This window comes from Nyctibius grandis, chromosome 6 (genome assembly GCF_013368605.1).
Source record: "Nyctibius grandis isolate bNycGra1 chromosome 6, bNycGra1.pri, whole genome shotgun sequence".
Lineage (NCBI taxonomy): Eukaryota > Metazoa > Chordata > Aves > Nyctibiiformes > Nyctibiidae > Nyctibius > Nyctibius grandis.
In genome coordinates, this window is record NC_090663.1 from 51,403,220 (window position 1) to 51,422,527 (window position 19,308).

The following is a 19,308-nucleotide window of genomic DNA, read 5'->3' on the forward strand; positions in this document are numbered from 1 at the left end:
TCACCAGAACTGGAAAGAACACTTTCTCAAAATTACAAATCTTAAAACATTATTTCTTAGATCTAATTTACAGTTACTCATCATCTGCAAATGTTGCAAGTCAAATTTTAACAAACAGAAAATCGAGCAACAACAGAAAACCCTAAAGATGAATTAAAAAAAAAGACTCATCTATTAAAAGGTTCTTATTTTACAGAGAAAAATATGTGCTGTGTTAGGTACAGTCATACCTCGCTCTCTGTCAGTGATGCATTTTTTGGAAAGTGCAATGATAATGATAGAAGAGAGAGCACAGTAGTTTTCCCATAAAGATTCATGTAAAAGAGGGGGGACTGTGTGCACACACTGAGAAATTGCACAATCAGTCAGGTGTTCCCCACAGAAATATATTGAATAAAAATACAGGAGGGATGATATACACGACATGGAGGATGGAAAAGCAAAAACAGGATCACTAGGATTATCAGCTAGAAAGGATGGTGGCTTTTGGGAACACCTGACCCATTGTCCCATTTCTCAGTCCTTCCCCTTTGATAGTCTTGATTGACATTGATTCACCTGAAGAAGTTGATGGTGACAATGAAAATGCAACTGTTCACAAACAGGTCACTAGAACACCTGCATTAAGAGATTTTTGGGAGGCATTTAGTATCATAAAGGAGGCAAGGGAGATCTTTGAAAACAGTGATCCGTCCTAGAAAGCCAGTGTCCAAAATTTCAACAGTACAAAGCCCGACACGCAATTCAGCACAGCCTAATGGAATCTCCTATAGCACTCAGAGCATGTCCCAATACTTTAACTCCTCAGCTGTACTTCTCGAGTGACAACATCCTAAGCATCTGCTCTATGAAGCAACAGGATACTCCACATATGAAAAAAGATTTTTGCAATTGTTATAATTAAACTAGAACCATTTTGGCTTGAACTAAAACCTGAGGATTCACAGAAGATTTAATGCTAAGGAGTCACAACTGGCAAGGTTCTAAATTAAAAGTTATTTACAGGTTACAAACAAAATTTTGTTTTCTGATTGCCTGAATAATGCAAAGGTGAACATCACATACTAGGTGGTTCTACCTGCAAAACAAAACAATTTCACACAGTCAATGTGTTGAAATTATTTTTCCATAATAAAAACAATTTGGTAAAATAACTCACCCAAGATACACATTCATGCTATGAACACACTCTGGAAATTGTTTGCCGCTCTCTAAATCAGTGATACCAGCTCGTTTTAGGTTCTCCTTCTGTTAGAAAATAAACAAAACACCAAATCTATGAGTATTTTGCAGTATCTACTGTAAGCCTTTTACTAGTATCAGATAATAGATCCACTTCATAGCAACTCTAAGCAAAGTATAATCATTAAAATTAGCAACAATACAAATCAGCTGAATGGCTAAAAGTCCTACACACACTTCTAACCACAGTTTTCCAGCACACAGAAAAATAAGTCAGTCTTTAAGGAATGCTACTCCATTCATAGATGATCAACTACAATGACTTGGCATATTCCCCAGGCTTTTGAATTGCCTTTAACTGCTGTAAGACTGAATAAATCAAACCCTGCAAACAGAAATGTGTCTGCCATAACGGCAGTGGTGGCACGGCCAGAAAACAAGGCTAATTCTGCAGCTCCAGGTGATACTTACAATACATTATGTTTCCAGAGAGGTAGGTACTGGGGTGGGTGTTTTTGGCCGTGCATTAGGCAGCTTGAGAAACCAGTGGATTCAGTGACTGTATAAACTCCATGTCTAATGCTAGTTACAGGGGGGGATCTATAGTGTGAAAAAAATTTCCACTTAGAATTAATTTAGTATTCTATGTTAAGGTTTGAAATCCTCCAAACCACAAGTAACACTTCTAGTGTAATTTAAGATGTTTGATATCAACAGTAAAAGTTGCCTGTAGACAGTAAAAGGTGTCTCTTCTTTTGTTCCTGTAAATTACGTACTGACAATAGCATAGAAAATAATCCATTTCAGATCAGAAACATCCACGTCAAGCCCAAATAATGACCATTCCACTGTCGTACCAGTAATGAAATTCTGGACCACTGATGCTAAAGTCATTTCAGTAGGGCAGAAGTTTCTTGAAAGGAACTCCAAGCACTGCACACCATTTGCAAATAAAGAATCTTACTTGACCATCTTCCACATGCAATAGCATGCAAGGAATAACAGAGCCTACACAGATAAATAATTTTCCAAGTTACAGACAGAGATTTAACCACAGTGTAAACCTGTCCCCTCTTAACCACTATCAATGTATAAACTGTTTTCACAATATCTTTTCAGGTATGGCCAATGCTTTTTGCAGACCCAGACTTCATACATAAAGCGTCATCCTTTAAGTCAAAAAAAGCCATATATTTCATCTCCAGATTTCAAGGGTTTTTTAAAATATTAAAACTTCGATCCTCCCACTTAACTTACAGGCCGTAAACTAATTAAAAACAGAAAAATAGCTACCTGGAAACAACAGGAAACGCCTGTACACTACTAAAACCAGCTAGAAGGGATAAACATTTGAACACGTAGTAACTACACCACATTTAAAATTAAGAGATTTAACATTCAGGATTATTTAGTTTAGACACAAACAATAAGTAACAGCATATCCTAGATTCTCCCAAAGAGCATGCAGATCTTTGATCAGATTCACAGTTTGCTTCAAAAATATAAACAGCAGATCCACAGTCTTATAAAATTCACACCCATCACATACCAAACATAAGATATGCCAATAATTCTTTTCATGCATTAAAAAAATAAAGAAAATGAAGCAACAATTTTTAGATGCTTTTCACTGTAGAAGGCTACTGCACAAAGATACACAAAATAAGTTCCTATAGGACAGTAAACACCACCTTCATGCTATATAGACTATAATAATTTCCATAATGCTACAAAGCCTTAAGACAAAACAAAATACCTCACTCATTAGGTCATCTCCAACAACAACAGCTATTTTCAAATCAACATCCGCTTTCTTTGCCACCTCCTGAAGGGCAGCTGCACAAGCAAGTGGATTAATTCCACCAGCATTACTGATGACACGAACACCTAAACAAAAAAGACAAATAAGTTCAGCAGCATCAACAATCACTTGTATTTTAAAAACTTAAAGCGTGCTGAAACACAAGCAAGATATAATCTTTGCAAGGTGTCAGACATCTCATCAAGTGAAATACTAAAATCACATTAAAATATGAACCCATTTAATCCACAGAAGGATCAGAATAAGCGAATGCAAAATTGTTTACAGAAAAATAATTGTTACAGATACTTCTCATCTTTCCTTTATGCATGGAAGGAGAAAGTGACCAAGATGACATACATGATAAGGCAGACAGACAGGATCAAAACAGCTCCTACAGGAACAGTATTTGACACCAGCATCCATGCTCTCCAAACAACTGCATTTTAGCAGAAATATACATCTATCTCTATAAATTCCAGACTGTTAGCAAGGTACTGGGTAGTTAGAAGTAATTCCCTTTCTCCTCTCAAGCTCAGAAAGCTGTGAAGCTATACTAATGTAAACAGAAAAAAAGTGATCAGAAAATAAGTTATATTCTATAACTACATGGGAATGTTGAAAAACTTAGATTTCATTGAAAACGTGTAGATCTCACGTTTTAACAAAGATATACAAAGCAATCCTCCATTCACAAACTAAAGCTACAATGAGAAATACATAGAGAGATATATGTATATAATTACAATTAGAGAAAACATTTCAAATTAACCCAATTTAAACGTCACCATCAGACCTGCACTTCACATCTATTACGATGGGATTTTTGCTGATGTTAAAAACATTATTCCTAGAGGACAGCAAAACGCTGGGGTAAAAACCAGCTGTTCATAGCAATAATAACCATACGAAACCCACCTAGGCAATTGAACTTAACATACAAATTCACATGAAGAGTAGCATACCTTTCCTGTGAATATCTTTTATATAGGGAGCCATGGCAGCAGAAACAAAATCCGGAGCGTAACCTAAAACCTGAAAGAATGAAAAGCCATTTGTTACAGTTAAATCAACCCAATCCCTTTTCCTGGTTAACAGAAAAGAGAAAACAGGGTAGAACAACCCTCTCTCCAAGTGCTTGGATAACGCTATAGAATAGGACGTGAACGCTTTTACTAGATGAAACTGAATATATGAAAATAAATAAATACATATAAGTATACAAAGCAAATGCGTCCCCATAACCTGGCATGTTTTAAAGAGGCTCCGAGCGTGCTCTGGGTCGGAGGAGAACGCGGAGGTACCGGAGTCCACCCGCCTCCCCCCGGGGCTCTACCCCACCCAGCCCGTCCCTCTCCCCGAGCCAAGCCGGGCACGCTGCGGCTGGGCAGCGGCTCCCAGCAGCTACTTACGGGAGACCGGGCTTTGGCGGCCGTCAGCAGCGACATGGTGATCTCGGAGAGATAATCGAAGACGAGGAAATCCAGCTTCCCTCCATACAGCAGTTGCGGCACTGGCGGGGCGGGGGAGAACCCGCCGTTAGCACCGCGGTACCCGCGGCCCGCTCCGCCCGCAGCCTGGGGGCTGCCCGGCGGTCCGGGCCCGCCCCAGCCACCGCGGGGCAGGGCTGAGACGAGCGGGCGGCCGGGCCGTCCCGCCCCTGCCCTTGGTGACGGCCCTGCGGGCGGCCCACCCCGCTCGGGCGAGCGGCGGCAGCCCCGGCCCGGCCGCTTACGCAACGGGGCTGTTTGCGGCGCTAGCAGCAGCCGCCGCCCGCCCGCCCGGCGGCCTCGCCAGGCCTCGGCGGCCCACCGACCGCCCCCCGGACGGGTCTCCCCGCCGCCCCGCGGGCAGTCGCCACCACCTACCTGCGGCCGCCGTGTCCCCCCAGAAGCCCGAGGCGCAGCCGATGCGCACCGCGGCGCCTGCCGGGGGCTCGCAGCCGGCGCTGCGCCGCCTGCTCCAGCGGGGCGGGCGGGCGGCCGCCCCCAGGAGCCGCGGTCCGCGGAGCCCCAGCAACGCGGCGCAGCTCATGGTGGCGGCGGGCGGGCTCCTGGGCACCGCCCCTGGCTGAGACCCGGTCCCGCCCCGCTGCCCGGCCCGGCCCAACCCGCAGCGGCGGCGTAACAGCTTGCTAGGGGCACCCTGAGGGCCTGTGGAGGTGGGTGGGGAAGTGGGCGGGAGGGAGTTTATGAACTCCGAGTTTGCTGGGGAAAAGCACAGGAGCTCCGGGAGTCCTCGCTCGGCCCGGCCGGCCCGCGTTGTTCAACACCAGCCGCACCAGGCGGCGGAACGGCTGTGGTGGCTGCTCTCCGGGACGCGCTTAAACAGGGCGTCTCGTTTGATTCTGGTTTTATTCTGGCCCACGCAGGACGTGGATCAGTGGCAGGTGGGTCTGGGGCTGCCGCATCCCTGAAGTGCTGCAGGGATGGCGAGGGCACCCGCATCACTACTGAAGCACGGTGCATGGAAGGGGGTTCACACTGAAAGTGGAAACTCTGTCCAAGGTTATGGTAACATCAAAAGCACATCAGATAGTCTGGTCATGAAATTTTTATGAAACCCTTTATACTTCCCCTAAATAAAAAATGCATTTATTAAAAAAATAAGAATTTCTGTGGAATTACATGTCTCAGTTTTGACAGGAAGGTTTTCTCAGGTCCCAGACTGAATTTATAGTCAGTGGACATGAGGTAATTGTCACCAAACCAGCAAATTCCCCAGTATATAAAGACGAACAATTTCCTGGTCCTGAGGCCTGAATCGAGGGGCTGTCTTTGAACATCTCCACAGAGGGCTAACCACGTAGAGGTACTTCAGGGTGACTCCTTGCCTACAGAAAATCCACGTCGTTCGTCTGATATGACAGGGACTGTGACTGAATCAGTCTTACATGCTAATCTGATGCAATAACTGCTAGGCCTCCCTTAACAAGTACACTTCGATTCTAAGTGGGTTTGAATTATGTCATGCAAAGGAAACAATAATAAAATTTGGGGTCTTTGCAGGAACACTGAAAAATACAATGTTCAGTGCAACATTGACAATGCTAAGTATACGATGACGAGAGGTGGTTTTACTGATGTTAAAAGTAACCATGTTGAAAATATAAAAATAAGTACTTTTGAAAATTGTTGATAAAGCGTCCAGTTAGACTAATTTCTAATTGCAGTTAGAAATGGTGCAGTTGAGAGAAGACAGAAAATAGTCATGCTGTGATCTTAGAATTTGATTCCTTATTTAGGGAGGTGCAATGTTTTCCTATTGCAAAAAGGCCACAAAGCACCATCTTCTAACCTTCTCAGTGCCTAAACAGTGGTGAACAATTACTGTCCTAAGTTATTAAACAGGCAGAACCAAAGAGGTCACCGAGAAAGAAAAGCTGGTTCCCCACACATAGAAAGGACCTAACTTTTTATTATTAAATTATTAAAATATTTGAAATTAGTTGAAAGCCTGCAGGTTTTGGATCCCTGTAAACTAGTAAACATCCAAATAATTACAGTTGGGAAAAAAAAACAAACATGGATACAGAGCTGACTCCAGATAGCTCTTTCCTAAATATATACTTATTGTAGCTCCTTAAAGTAAACTTTGAAGCAAGAACCAGAAAAAGCACTGTCTGGTACAAAGTACACAGCTATCAGTATAGACATGAAGACAAACGCTTTCTGTAGTTAAATTTCAGAGTGCCTTCCATGTGTGTTTTGATATGGAATACATTGCAATAAGATTCCAACATACTGTAACATAGCAGGAAACATGGGTCATCCTCAGCAAGTCTTGCAATGGGCTCAGACCCTGTGGTGAAATTCACTGGCGGTTTACCTTGGCTGAGACTCCTTATCAACGTGCTGCAGTCCTCACTCGCTTCTCTGCTTAAACATATCCCAAATAAATGCCAATCACTAACAACCATAATCATTTATAACCATGAATGTAAGTAAAACTCCTGCTGAAATGGGTTGGGCCAAGAGTTCATGCTTGCAAAACTGAATTTCTGGCCTTGAGAAGAGAAGGCTGCTCAAACACAGTGAACCAGAGGCCGGTAGATGGCTGTGTTACACCGCCGTCTGCGCCCGCCTCGCACCCAAAGCCATCCCTGGCCCCAAAAAGTGTCATCTACTCCAGCCGGCATCCCCTGTGCCATCTGCGCTATGCAGAGAGGCAAATGTGTCCAATACCCCGGGGGATAAATAAATACATGTTATCTATATTAAGATATAAATGCTCACACGCATGTGTGTACATTGGTAGAACAGTCTTGGAATCTAGAAGGTGCTTTATTCTTTTAACTTCTTTCAAATATTTTCTTAGCGTGGATTTTGACATCAGCTGCTCATGGTTCTGCGATGGGCTGGATCCTGCTTTGTCAGAAACCATTTTAAAACCCTTATGGAGCATGAATACAATTTTAGCAAATTTGCATATGGATGTTTACATGTGTGTGAGAGAATTAATATCCAATACGTGTAAGATACTGAGACAGTGCTGCAGTAATGGTTAGTTCAGAGCCTATCGTTTCATACGCACGGTTAGAATCATTTTGATGAAAACAGAGGCGAGTTATTCAGAGGCTCTTTTCCAGGTAGACTTGGGAAGCAGTGTTCTGTGATGGTCAAGTTGTCATTTTGAGATTTTGGCCTTTATGTGATTTAACAGATTTTCGAAACAGTTTATTGCTCTTTGAGGACATCAGATGGCACTGTGCGGTTGTCAGTGAAGCCCAGAAGAAGCTACACTCAGTAACAAGCCTATGTGAAATTCACACACGGAGGTGCTAGTGAAAAACTTGACTGTATCTGTGATCTATATAGGGGATAAGGGTCAACAACAAGCGTCAGTAGACGCCACAACTCTGTTGCATGGTAGGAATCCACATCCACTGGCTCCATTGCTTAATGTACAACTTTTAAGAGTAAGCCAGATTTTGCATTATCTCATCAATTGTGAGAAGGATGGGGAAAAAAAAATCTGCTGGCTTTAATTTTTATGCTGGAGAAGGAAAATGGTTACAGAGTAAAAAAATAATATAAAGAATATAATTTTTTCCCTGTTCAAGGTTCAAATGTTGGTCAGTCTGAGATTCAGTTTCCTTCAGTGACCCTAAATGCTTAGATTTACTTTTATTATGCTAGTGCTATTAATGTTTCAACTGTAGGCCTGTGCTTCTCTCCCTGTAAACAGATTTGTGCCCCAGCAAGGAGCACAGATCACGTGTAAAAGAAATGTGACATTCATTCTTTTACTACCATCATCCTGAATTAATAGCATTCAGAGCTAATCCTGGAAGTCAGGAAGGACAATGCAGAGTACATTTTTCCAAAGCAAATACACATTCCATATTTTTCTAGGAATTTTCTGACAGTCGGGCTTCCTCTGATTGCTTAAAAAAAGTACAAGCAAACTATTTCACAGACCAGCCTTTTATTGTGAAATATGTTACATTTTTGCTGTGTTTCCTTTAATGTCACTGTAAATAAGTTCCTGTGTCCAAACCAGTGGTATCAGCAGATACTGACAAATATTTTAGTTTATTGAGGAGGCTCTGTTAGTTTATTGAGGCTCTGTCCTCTCAACTAATTACAAAATTTTCAGCAAATATTTGAATTTATTACTTATCTTATTCCCACAAATTAGTGCATCTCTTTGTTTAACAAATGGAGTTCACTGCTCTTGCCCTCAAGGTAAAGCATACATTGCAATCTCTCTTTTGCAGACAGTCTGAAAACCAACCTTTTCTGACTAAGTGAATCAACAGTTGAAAATGGTCTCTGTAAATCAGTAATGGGAGAGAATTTGCCATGTTGCATCTAATACCCCTATATAAGGCACAAACAACTCAAAGCTCAATAATGATCTTTAACTGATCCCAACTCATGGTTTGGGGGTTTGTAGTATTTTAGTAGATTTTTAGCATGTTGAAGTATAACATCCTACGCTCTGGGACTCAGAAAAACCTCAGTTGTGACAATGCAATAATATACGTAATCTTCTGAACGATATTGATTTTGTTCCCTTATAAAACATTTCTGTTGTTTTTAGGAGATATGTTCTCTCTTAATTCCTTAACAGTTGAATGAAGTTTATGAAAGTAAGTAAGCATTAAAAAGAAAGAATATAGGATTTTTAAAAATAAGATAATAGCTCATTCAAACCATCAAACATCTGGCCTACGGACATGAGGTATTTTCAGAAGTACTGTAAAGACGGGGTGTCTTGATTTTTGGCCTTTTTGATTGTTAAATACTTTTGAAAATTTGTTTGTAATAATATTTGAAATCAAAATAAGAACTATATATTAAAGCAATGATGCATTAGCTACAAAAACAACCTTGGTTATTCTTTGCAAAAATCAAAGGGTCATTTACATGGCTATATGCTGTAGAAAAAGTACTGGAAAAAATGGCACCAGAACACGAGTCACAAACTGAATGACTTTTAGCAATCATGCATCAGTGTAGTTTCCCTGCTTAGATTTAAAAAAATATAATATCCGATCATTATTTAAGAATGCATTCTAAAGTGAGTGATTTTTCTGTATTCACAGTGTGCATACAGCAAAATATCCCCTGAATTCTTTCCAAAATGGAGAGCCGTAGCTGACATGAAATGCATACATTTCATACTTTTCCTCAGAAACAGAACCATTTACAGCCTGTATTTGAACTGAAGCATAGTGAATATCTGTACTGGTTTCATAAGTGAAAAGAAACATAAGCCTCTCCTGTGTAGATCAACTGAGAGCTGATTTTTGCTGACTCACGAATCCTCCAGGCATTTCACTTCAGGAAGGGTGAGGAAGAAGCCTGCTGCACAGAGTGGACAATCGGATTGGCAAAACTGTTGCCATTTACCTTTTGCCCAAGTTTTGAATATTGAAAGAGAAAGATGAGTTACAAAACTTTTTTTTTCATTTTCACTTTTTTGCTTCTATTTATAAAGCAGTTGGTTCTATAGTACACCAGCAGCATAACCTCAATACTACACAGCTTTTTAATCATCTCTTTTTCTCATCCTAATTATCACTCACTCATTGATTGACCTAGTGAAGGGGATTTTGCCCACTGATCTGTATAGCTTACTAGTAGTACAAGCAAGGTAATGCATATTGATTATAGATAGAAAAGCAAAGTAGGCAAGTTTTTTCAATATTTAATTTTTGAGGGTTTTCAACATTTATTTTTGGTATTTATGGTTACGTAAGAAAATTAATTTCTGGAATATCTGAAAAAAAAAAGGCAAATTCAAATCAAGTCCATTGAACACTTTCAGTTAAAACAGTAACAAAACCACATTAGAAATGTTAAAATGGATCACTGTAGTATTTCTGAAGTGGTATAGACTGATTTTTCAAGTTAGATTCTTAAGGTATGTAAATATGAGTCCTAAGTTTAAAAAACATTTGTTTTTCCAAGACAGCCATAAGAATACTCTGATATTCAGGAACAAATTTACAAACACAAGCATATTTCTTCTGATTTGTATTTCTGTGGGAAGATTTACTAGGAATAATGGGAAGGTGTTGGATAGTCTCCCAGTGGCTGTTTGACAAAAATGCTAATCAAAATGGAGTTGAAGAAGGCTTTTTTAAACAAATAATGATTCACCTTTACTATCTACTCAAAAATAAATTGCAAGAAAAAAGTAAACTGACTTTGAGAACTCTTTCTTCTGCCTGTGCTACACAAATCATTTCTCATTTGTTACCAAATCAGCAAGTAGACTTACTGGAAACAAAAAACTGGCCAGAAAATCAACACAGTCAAATTCTGTTGGACACGTCTCAGGGTATGACTAGGTCTCTAGCACATTTGTTTGGTAAATGGGTCAGCTATTTTGCAGCCAGGACCAACCAAGACAAAATGGTATGTAAGGGAGGAAAAATGCTAAATAGCCATTCCACTAAGAATACATGTAGTTTTCAGCTTAATGAAAAGCAGGAATAAGTTATTTCTAAGGTGAAACCATAGAAGAAAAGAAAAGGAAGCAAAGATGTGAAAGGATTAAGTATTCCAGGCTAAATCATGACCATGTAATCAATAAAGCCAACAAAAATTTCCTGAGTTTTAAATACTTACATCTTCTGCTAAGAAGCACAAGAGGTTGCAACCAGAAATACAACCAGGCCGCACTTATAAATGCAGTGCACAGATATTTGGTAATCATTAAAGCAATGTTTAATATCGATTCCTTCATGAATGTAAATCTATATGGTGGTAAATTTGTGTAACACACGCACCTCACTGAAAATTCAGTTTTCTTATTCCTAACCTATTTGTAGGCATAATGATACTTTTGTTTTACCCACCCAACTAGCTAGTTATCTAGAACAATGAAACTCTATTTATGCATTGAAATTATTTAATTGCAGCCATTCTCATGTTTTAATTCTAAAATGTTAGGTGTTTTATCTCAAGATGAACTAAACTATTACTGCCAGTGTTGGCTATTGTCATCTTTTCTGACTCCTGAAATTCTTGCCTAGGAACACAAGACAATTTTTTTCTGTATTCTGTTACCAAATATTCTTCTGAAAGAGTTTCAAGCTTTTACGTACTACTACTAGTGACAAAAGGGAAGGGTGTGTTCTTTACTCTGTTAAAGGATGAGATATACCCAGACTGTGTTACGTGGTTCACCTATCATGTCATGAACATTACGTGCCCATCTGCACTCTTGAGTGTACATCTGTAGTTGAAGCTGGGCCAGTTACTTTACAAAGTTCATACCAGCTACCTACTCACGCTATACCGTCGTATCTAAGGAAATCCTGGTAGTGCACAGCCACTGAAATTGTACCTCCGGGATCCTCTGGACCCCGTGTCATGACCTGTAGCCAGTGAAGCAGCAAAGCAAGCTCAAGCAATGTGTAAGCAGCAGTGGCAAGGAGATTCACTGATAGTTTGCTGAGTCTATGCTAAAAGCACTGATGAAGCAACAATAGAAAACACAAGAGCAGGCAGACTTTTACCCAGTTTTATTTACTTTATTTTCACTCTTTAGGAAACAGAACGAACCATGTAAAAGGTGAAGCCATGCCCTAATTGTATCAGTGAGGACAACAGAAGCACATTCTGCACATGACTTTTTAAGATAATTAATGCCAGATTTTGAAGGGTAAACTTCTGGCATCGGTCATCCTTTGGAAAGGACTTTTGGCAGCCTGTCAGCTAACTCACTGGTCATCAGTACAGTTACTGGAAAGCTGACTCTCCCATGAACAGTGCTTCAGCTTCAGATAAGTGTCCCACAAATTTGATTTTTAGCATCATAAATGCTCAGATTTCCTTCTGGCAATATGTGGCTGGATCCTTGAACATGATGGGCACCAGGATATACAGGTCAGGAACTCTTCATGTTTCAGGGCATAATCGAATCTAATTTTGTAATATAACATCTAGCTTCTATAGAGTGCTTTTGTCCATGGATTTTAAATACCTATTAAGCAAAGTTGAAACATCGATCCTGCTGTACAGAGCTGAAGTAATTTGCCTGAAATCACAAACCCAACAACAGATCTATCAGTGAGACGCAGTCCTGCCATTCTTTTCATCATTTGGTCAAACATGTATTGAAGTCAAAAGCCTCATTCAACATTGTCTCGTCACACATGATATTGTATAGACACAACAGCAGGCTTTCTCTAGAGAAGTCACAGCCTAAAAATCAGGTGCAAGGCATGAGCAGGAAGCTATTAATGCTATTAATACAGATAGCAGGCAGAAGCACATACATAAAATAATTTGGCTGGGATAAAGCCCATAGCAGAAGAGGGAGCCTGCCACCAGTCTTGTAGGTGTATTGAATAAGGCAGATACTGGCAACATTAGTTCCCCAGCCAGGAAGCTTTGGCCAAAGTGGTTCACATGTACTCCTTGAGTTGAAGGATAGGGAAGACTCATGCTTTCCTTGCCTGTGAGAAATACCACAGGCTTCTTTTCCAGGTATGCCACTCCCCAACATGACTTCATACCCCTCTATGTCTCAGTTTTGTCATCTGCAGAACAGGGAAAATGAAGTCGATTCTCTTTGCAAAGCACACTGAGATCTGTGGCAGGAAAGCACCATGTAACCACAAAATAGTATTTATTGTTAGGCTATGGATAGTTGTTACACATAGTTCAGATAGCTACTGTGGCTTTTCCTTGTGCTGTTTGAGTGAAACTTCTGCCAGCCCCATCCCGAAGCCATGTGTGAGTTTCCTTACGCTCCTGTTACTAGAAGTAGCATCTCCATGACTGGTCTCACCTTCCTGCCTCCCCTGAGACCTCCTGGCTGGAGCAGAGATCAAGTGGATAAGTGGGAGCAGGTTCTGAAAACGGGAGGAGTGAGAGATGTGTGCAAATTCTGGGAATCCACCTCAAACCCCTACCCCACCTCTTCCCGCCACCTCCCAGTGCCCGCCCCCAGCTTCAGCCTGCTCCCTTAAACTGCTGCCGCCCTGTGCTGGGTTCAACATTTTCGGCTGCTGACTGCACGACTGCACTGAGCAGTCGGCAGCGCCTGGTGGGACAGACATGATGGTGCTGAGGTTACGGAGCTGGGCTCCCCTGGGGCCTCTCCTCTCCCTGCTCTTTTCTACCAGCATGGCGGTAAGTGAAGAGACTGTTAGAAAACACGTCGGCGCGGAATGCGCTGTCGGAAAAAATTCACTGAAAATGGTCTTCTTTCTTCTCTTCAGTACATTGCTACCAGAGAAAACTGCTGCATATTGGATGAACGATTTGTAAGTACCTGAACACTTTTCTTTTATCTTAAGAGTTTAATTAAAGCTTTCCGACGCTGATTATTAACTATAATTATCCCTTTTAGCTTTATTTGATCTTCATTGTCATTTCCGATACTTGTTAAATGCACTGTGCTTAAACTCATTATCTATTAATAGAGGTATACGCTTGGTAAAAATGTAGGGGAGGCTGCACTGTTGACAAAAGCATATATCCAGGAGACACTACACGTAACACCATGCACCGTTTTCTTGCTCTGTGTGTGTACATACACACAGTGTGAAACCAAACTGCCTCTGTAAATTCAAATACTGCAGACAAAGTGGCAAATGCCTAGCCTTTTTTATCTACAGGAGTTTGTATAAGCGGCGCCTGAAAGTTCCCCTGCCCAAATATTCTGCTTTCCTTTTTTTGCTCCTGAAACATTGTCAATTTTTTTTCTTTCCTTTTTAGGGTAACTACTGCCCAACAACCTGTGGCATTGCAGATTTCTTTAATAAGTACAGTCTCGCTATGGATAATGAACTGCAGGAAATGGAGAGAATTTTGCGGCAAATTGCTAACTCCACAGGAACAGCAGAACATTTGATTCAACACATCCAAAGCATCTATCCTCCAGAGAAGCAGACACTACCAAGTGAGAGTATAAAAATAACTACACAACTGAAAAATATAATTTATGTAGTTTTCTTGGGTTTTAATTTGCCTAATTGAAATAATTTTATACCTTTGTCTGTTTTACAGATTCAATTGATGTTTATACTCAAAAGTCCAGGAAAATAATTGAAGAAATTCTCAGATATGAAAACACTATTTTGTCTCATGAAAGTACCATACAGTAGGTATCTTCCACCTTTCACATCACTTGACAATCCAAATTGTTTTCTTTCTGTTCTTTTACCAAGTGCAGCTAAGGCTCCCTCAGAAAGGTTTTTTGTGCTCATGTGGACCATTGTGCCCACACTGTCATTAGTAGCTGCCTAGCAAGACACAGAAGGATCATGTGGATCTGATACTGCATTCTCTGCTCATCTGCGCAAGCAATTAATTGTGCAAGAAATGCGAGATAAGAATACCAACAAGCATGGCAATTTTTAAATTGATGTTTCTTTTGCTGTGCCAACTACTCCTAAATGTTTTTTATGACCTTTGGAGACTTTAGTAGTGTAAGTTAGTGCTGTAATGCAGAGCGTGTGGAATATTTGTCCAATCATTCACTCTGGCTAATTTTTCTGCATATATCCATGAAAATCAGCTCAGTTACATTGATGTAAATCATAAGTAACTACAAACTCAGTGGCAGTTTTTTGTAAATTGACATTGAAAATAAAATTGAAAACATTAACTTTTCTAAGTCTTATGGATATGGTTTTTGACCTCAATGTAGAAAAATCTCCACTTCTATAACATTATATCAAAAACAATTTAGGCATTCTGACACTTCCAGCAGTTTATTTACAGCATTTATGTTTTACAAATGCATCCATTATTAAAGAGAAATAATTTTTCATTTACTTCAGGAGACCAAAGAAAAACTTTCCATAAAGTTATATTCATACATTAATTATTGGTTTGAGTTTTGCTGATTAGGGTCAAGTTTTGTATAAGGTTAAGCGTGTGCTTTCCTATTTTATCTTGTTTTTCCAACTTTAAGTATCAGTGCTAATAGAGGGACCCCCTTTTACAGGGATGTATGTAGCAGCATACTACATAGGTGAGGCATGTGTACAGGGAAATGTCTATTACATATTCAGAAACAGCTGAAACAACAAACCATTTTTATGTCTCTCTGTCCAGACAGTTGACAGATACACATATATTGAACAGCAACAGGATCGCACAGCTGAAAGAGAAGATTGCCCAGCTTGAGTCGAGCTGTCGGGAGCCATGCAGAGACACAGCTGAAATACAGGAGACAACTGGAAGAGGTGCGCAAAATGCTTCATATAAGGTGGAGGGTTAATTCAGTTACAAGTATGGCCAGTTGGCATCACAGTGGTGAGTTATTTGTAATCTTATGGGCCATAGATCTCTGCAAAGATATATAAGATTGCAAGTTATGAAACTAGTGCTTGGATCAATCTAAGTGCCAGGTAGGTGCTCTGCAAACAAGGCATTCAGATGGAACAGAGGTCTTGCTTGCTCCTTTGGCCTTTTTGGCCAAAATATGATTATCTTGCAATGTATGTTAAACATGAGGGACATGAGTAGAGTTTCCATGGACACAGGACAAACAGAAGTTAACTCATTATCACATTTCTACTGAGTCATCTGAAAAAAAATTAATTATTCCATTAGCTCCAAAAGTGCCTTTTTTGTTGCTGTAGAAATTAATGCAATGACTATATTTTACATTTAGGTTGCTTAACCTCTATGTGGGGTTAAATTCCTCCTCATTTTACACAAGTCCTGTGACCTTCAGTAGGACTTTTTATGGCAATGACATTAAAGTATGTGGACTAGCTAACTTTGCAACAATGACATTTAGATTAATTGTGTTTCTTGCACTAAGTTACAATACCAAATAAATTTGAGGATAGAACTGTAGCTAGATTAATAACAATCCTTTGAATATCTTTACTTCAGACTGTCAAGATGTTGCAAATAAAGGTGCCAGAAAAAGTGGTCTTTACTTTATCAAGCCTCAAAAAGCCAAGCAGTCATTCCTAGTCTACTGTGAGATTGACTCATATGGCAACGGCTGGACAGTATTACAGAGGGTATGCCACTTATGTATTATTACTATGAGCAAGCTTATTGCATCAGCACTGTTTTTATTTACCTACATAAGATATGTATCTTTTTGATTGAGGTTTTTGGTTTTGTGTTTATCTTTCCCAGAGACTGGATGGGAGTGAGGACTTCAAGAAAAATTGGGTTCAGTACAAGGAAGGATTTGGACATCTGTCTCCAGATGACACCACCGAGTTCTGGCTGGGCAATGAAAAGATTCATTTAATAACTACACAGTCCGCTCTGCCATACACCTTACGAATAGAACTGGAGGACTGGAGTGGCAAAAAAGGGTATTTACTCATGATGCTTCTGAAAATGACAGCTTAAAACCTACTGCTCCCACTGCTGCATCACTTTGTACAGCTCTTCAAAAAAAAGATCAGCCCTTAGAGCTGATAACATGCATAGGACGCTGCTTTAGCTCCTGAACTCACAGCTGTGACAGCAGTCACTGTGTTGCCAGGCACATGTGCATGTCTGAAGGCCACATGCTGGCAGCCCTAGTTTATTTGGCAGAAGGAATCTGTTTCTTCTCTTCAAGTTTCTTCACATCTTATGCATCTTATGGACTAGATGATTGTTGTAGGTCCATTCCAACTAAACTTTTCTCTCTTCTCTTCTCTCCTCTACTTTTTTTTCCTTTCCTTTGTTTTATTTTATTTTTTATTCTCTTTTCATTTACTTTCTCTTCTCTTCTCTTTCTTTTCTCTGTATTCCAGTCTCCACGAGGGCTTACTATCCTTGCTATTTCTTGAGACATCCACTCCTTCCTCCCACCAAGAATTTCCTCGTGACCTAAGTAAGCCTAAGCATTATGAACCTGGGAGATATATATATATGTGTGGTTATACAATGTAGATCTTTCATACATCACTGAAGACTAGTAGTCAGAAAACATGTCTGATACTGTAACACAAAAGTTGGTTGGATGTGTGTCATTGAACTGAGGCACACAATCATGCAAAACCAGTTCCTTTTCAAATGCTAGGATGCCATAAATGCCTTTTCTGCAGTTCTAACCTATATATTTTTCATTTGTGCATGTACTGGGAATGCAACATGCTCATATTCACCATTCTCCTTTGTTAACAGCACTGCTGACTACGCTGTATTCAAAGTGGGAAGTGAAGAAGACAAGTACCGATTGACTTATGCCTACTTTATTGGTGGTGAAGCCGGTGATGCCTTTGATGGCTTTGATTTTGGAGATGATCCAAGTGACAAATCCTTTACCTACCATAATGGCATGCGGTTCAGTACCTATGATAATGACAATGATAACTTCGCTGGCAACTGTGCTGAGCAAGATGGATCTGGATGGTGGATGAATAGATGTCATGCTGCCCACCTCAATGGCAAATATTATATAGGTGAAGTATCTTCTAAATACCTATAACCCAGGACACCACGTTTCAATGACAAAGAAAAGTGGGTCACTTTCATTGAGTATGTTTTGCCATCTGGATTTCCCAAAGCTGGCACTAGCCCATTCTTTGCAATAACTGTTAACATCAGCAGTAGGAACTTGTGGCTGCTCTCTAGCCCAAAGTGGGAGAATCAGTCCTGAGAGAAGAAAACTAGGGGCAGAAGGGCAGTGAGCAGGGCCTGTTAGTGTGCCTAGGGATGCCATGGAGGTGTTAGTACCAGAAAAATGTGTGGACATATTAATTATTTTAGAAAGCAACTGTTTTGCTCCAACTATTTTTCAGATGGTGTGTACACATCAAAAGATGCTAGTCCATCTGGATATGACAATGGCATTATATGGGCAACATGGCGTGACCGGTGGTACTCCATGAAGAAAACTGCAATGAAAATCATCCCATTCAACAGGCTGTCAGTAGATGGACAGCAGCACAACTTAGGCAGCGCCAAACAGGTTTGACCACAGGGCCGAGGAGATATTTGAAATGACAACAGAACATAGTTATCGTTTCAAACACTGAGCATGGATAGCTGAAGTGTTAACCTACTGCATCTTAGAGAAGTTGGCTTCATTTACCATTTTGTCACAGAAATATTTGTACTTTGATTTTAGTATACCTTCCACACTACTGTATACTAAAACATTACTGTTCTTTTAACAGATAAATGGATGGTCTCATGATCAGAAATAATCCCTTGCCTTCATGCATTTTAAATGATACATTTTTAATCTCCAACTAGTGTAATTATGTATGAACACTATCAACATGTCATCATAAACTTAAGTACTTCTTTCTTTAGAAGAACATTAAAATCCTCTCTTTTTTTTTTTTCTTTCTGTTGTAGGTTGGAGACTCATAAAGGGACAATTTCACAAAGACTGGTCTGAACGGGGAAAACAAATCTTTTACCTCTCAGACACTGAACTTACCTAACATCACACAGTTCAGTTTTGACTATAAAACACCGTTGACTGTAAAATGCCCAAGCCTCTTCCCTGAGCAGTGTTTCCCTCTGTACATGGTTGTTTTTTCTGTACAAATTCTCAATAAATTTGATTATTACAAAAAATCTAAACTTATCTGTGCTCTACTGTTGGCCAAACAAAACAAAGTAAACTTTATGATGGTTGGAAGGTTACTCTGATCCAAACAGTTTGATTCAGTGTTTCCTTCATTGCACACCAGTAGTTTCTGCTCTTTGTTTAGAGGAGAGTGTTGGAGCTATTTCTCCATGAAATGGGGCTTGTTTCCAAAAGTTTTCTTTCTTTTTTTCTGATGAAATTGATTTGTGACATAGATCAAAGTACATAGCGACTTGAAAGAGGCCTAGTTTAACTGAGCTTACCAAAGTAACAAATACATGTTCAATCAGCATGTGTTAGGAAGTGTACTATCATCAATGACCAAGAACAGATATTTTACTCCAGACCAT

At 40.1% G+C, this 19,308-nt stretch overlaps 2 protein-coding genes across 2 annotated transcripts in view; one reads left to right on the top strand and one right to left on the bottom strand.

The window, feature by feature from the left end:
- The window catches only part of LOC137665290 (uncharacterized), a 71,544-nt gene extending 66,527 nt beyond the window's left edge, over positions 1–5,017 (bottom strand). Inside the window, exons 1-5 of the mRNA XM_068404162.1 lie at positions 4,852–5,017; positions 4,396–4,496; positions 3,949–4,018; positions 2,939–3,069; positions 1,160–1,248 (exon numbers count right to left, since the gene is read on the bottom strand). Coding sequence (XP_068260263.1) covers positions 1,160–1,248; positions 2,939–3,069; positions 3,949–4,018; positions 4,396–4,496; positions 4,852–5,017 — 557 coding nt within the window. The remainder of the gene's footprint in view (positions 1–1,159; positions 1,249–2,938; positions 3,070–3,948; positions 4,019–4,395; positions 4,497–4,851) is intronic.
- An 8,486-nt stretch (positions 5,018–13,503) lies between these two features.
- FGG (fibrinogen gamma chain) lies at positions 13,504–18,904 on the top strand. The gene is made up of 10 exons (XM_068403955.1): positions 13,504–13,578; positions 13,668–13,712; positions 14,167–14,350; positions 14,458–14,551; positions 15,511–15,641; positions 16,300–16,433; positions 16,555–16,739; positions 17,542–17,819; positions 18,159–18,328; positions 18,721–18,904. The coding sequence occupies exons 1-10, from the start codon at positions 13,504–13,506 to the stop codon at positions 18,733–18,735; spliced, it is 1,311 nt and encodes a 436-aa protein (XP_068260056.1). The 3' UTR covers positions 18,736–18,904.
- The last annotated feature ends 404 nt before the right edge of the window (positions 18,905–19,308 follow it).

What these genes read in the sequence shown, in the direction of transcription:
- FGG (XM_068403955.1), top strand. Translation starts at nt 13,504, where the DNA reads ATGATGGTGCTGAGGTTACGGAGCTGGGCTCCCCTGGGGCCTCTCCTC. An exon ending in TCTTTTCTACCAGCATGGCG is followed by an intron (nt 13,579 to 13,667) that starts GTAAGTGAAGAG and finishes TCTTCTCTTCAG; the next exon opens with TACATTGCTACCAGAGAAAA. An exon ending in CAATGGCAAATATTATATAG is followed by an intron (nt 17,820 to 18,158) that starts GTGAAGTATCTT and finishes ACTATTTTTCAG; the next exon opens with ATGGTGTGTACACATCAAAA.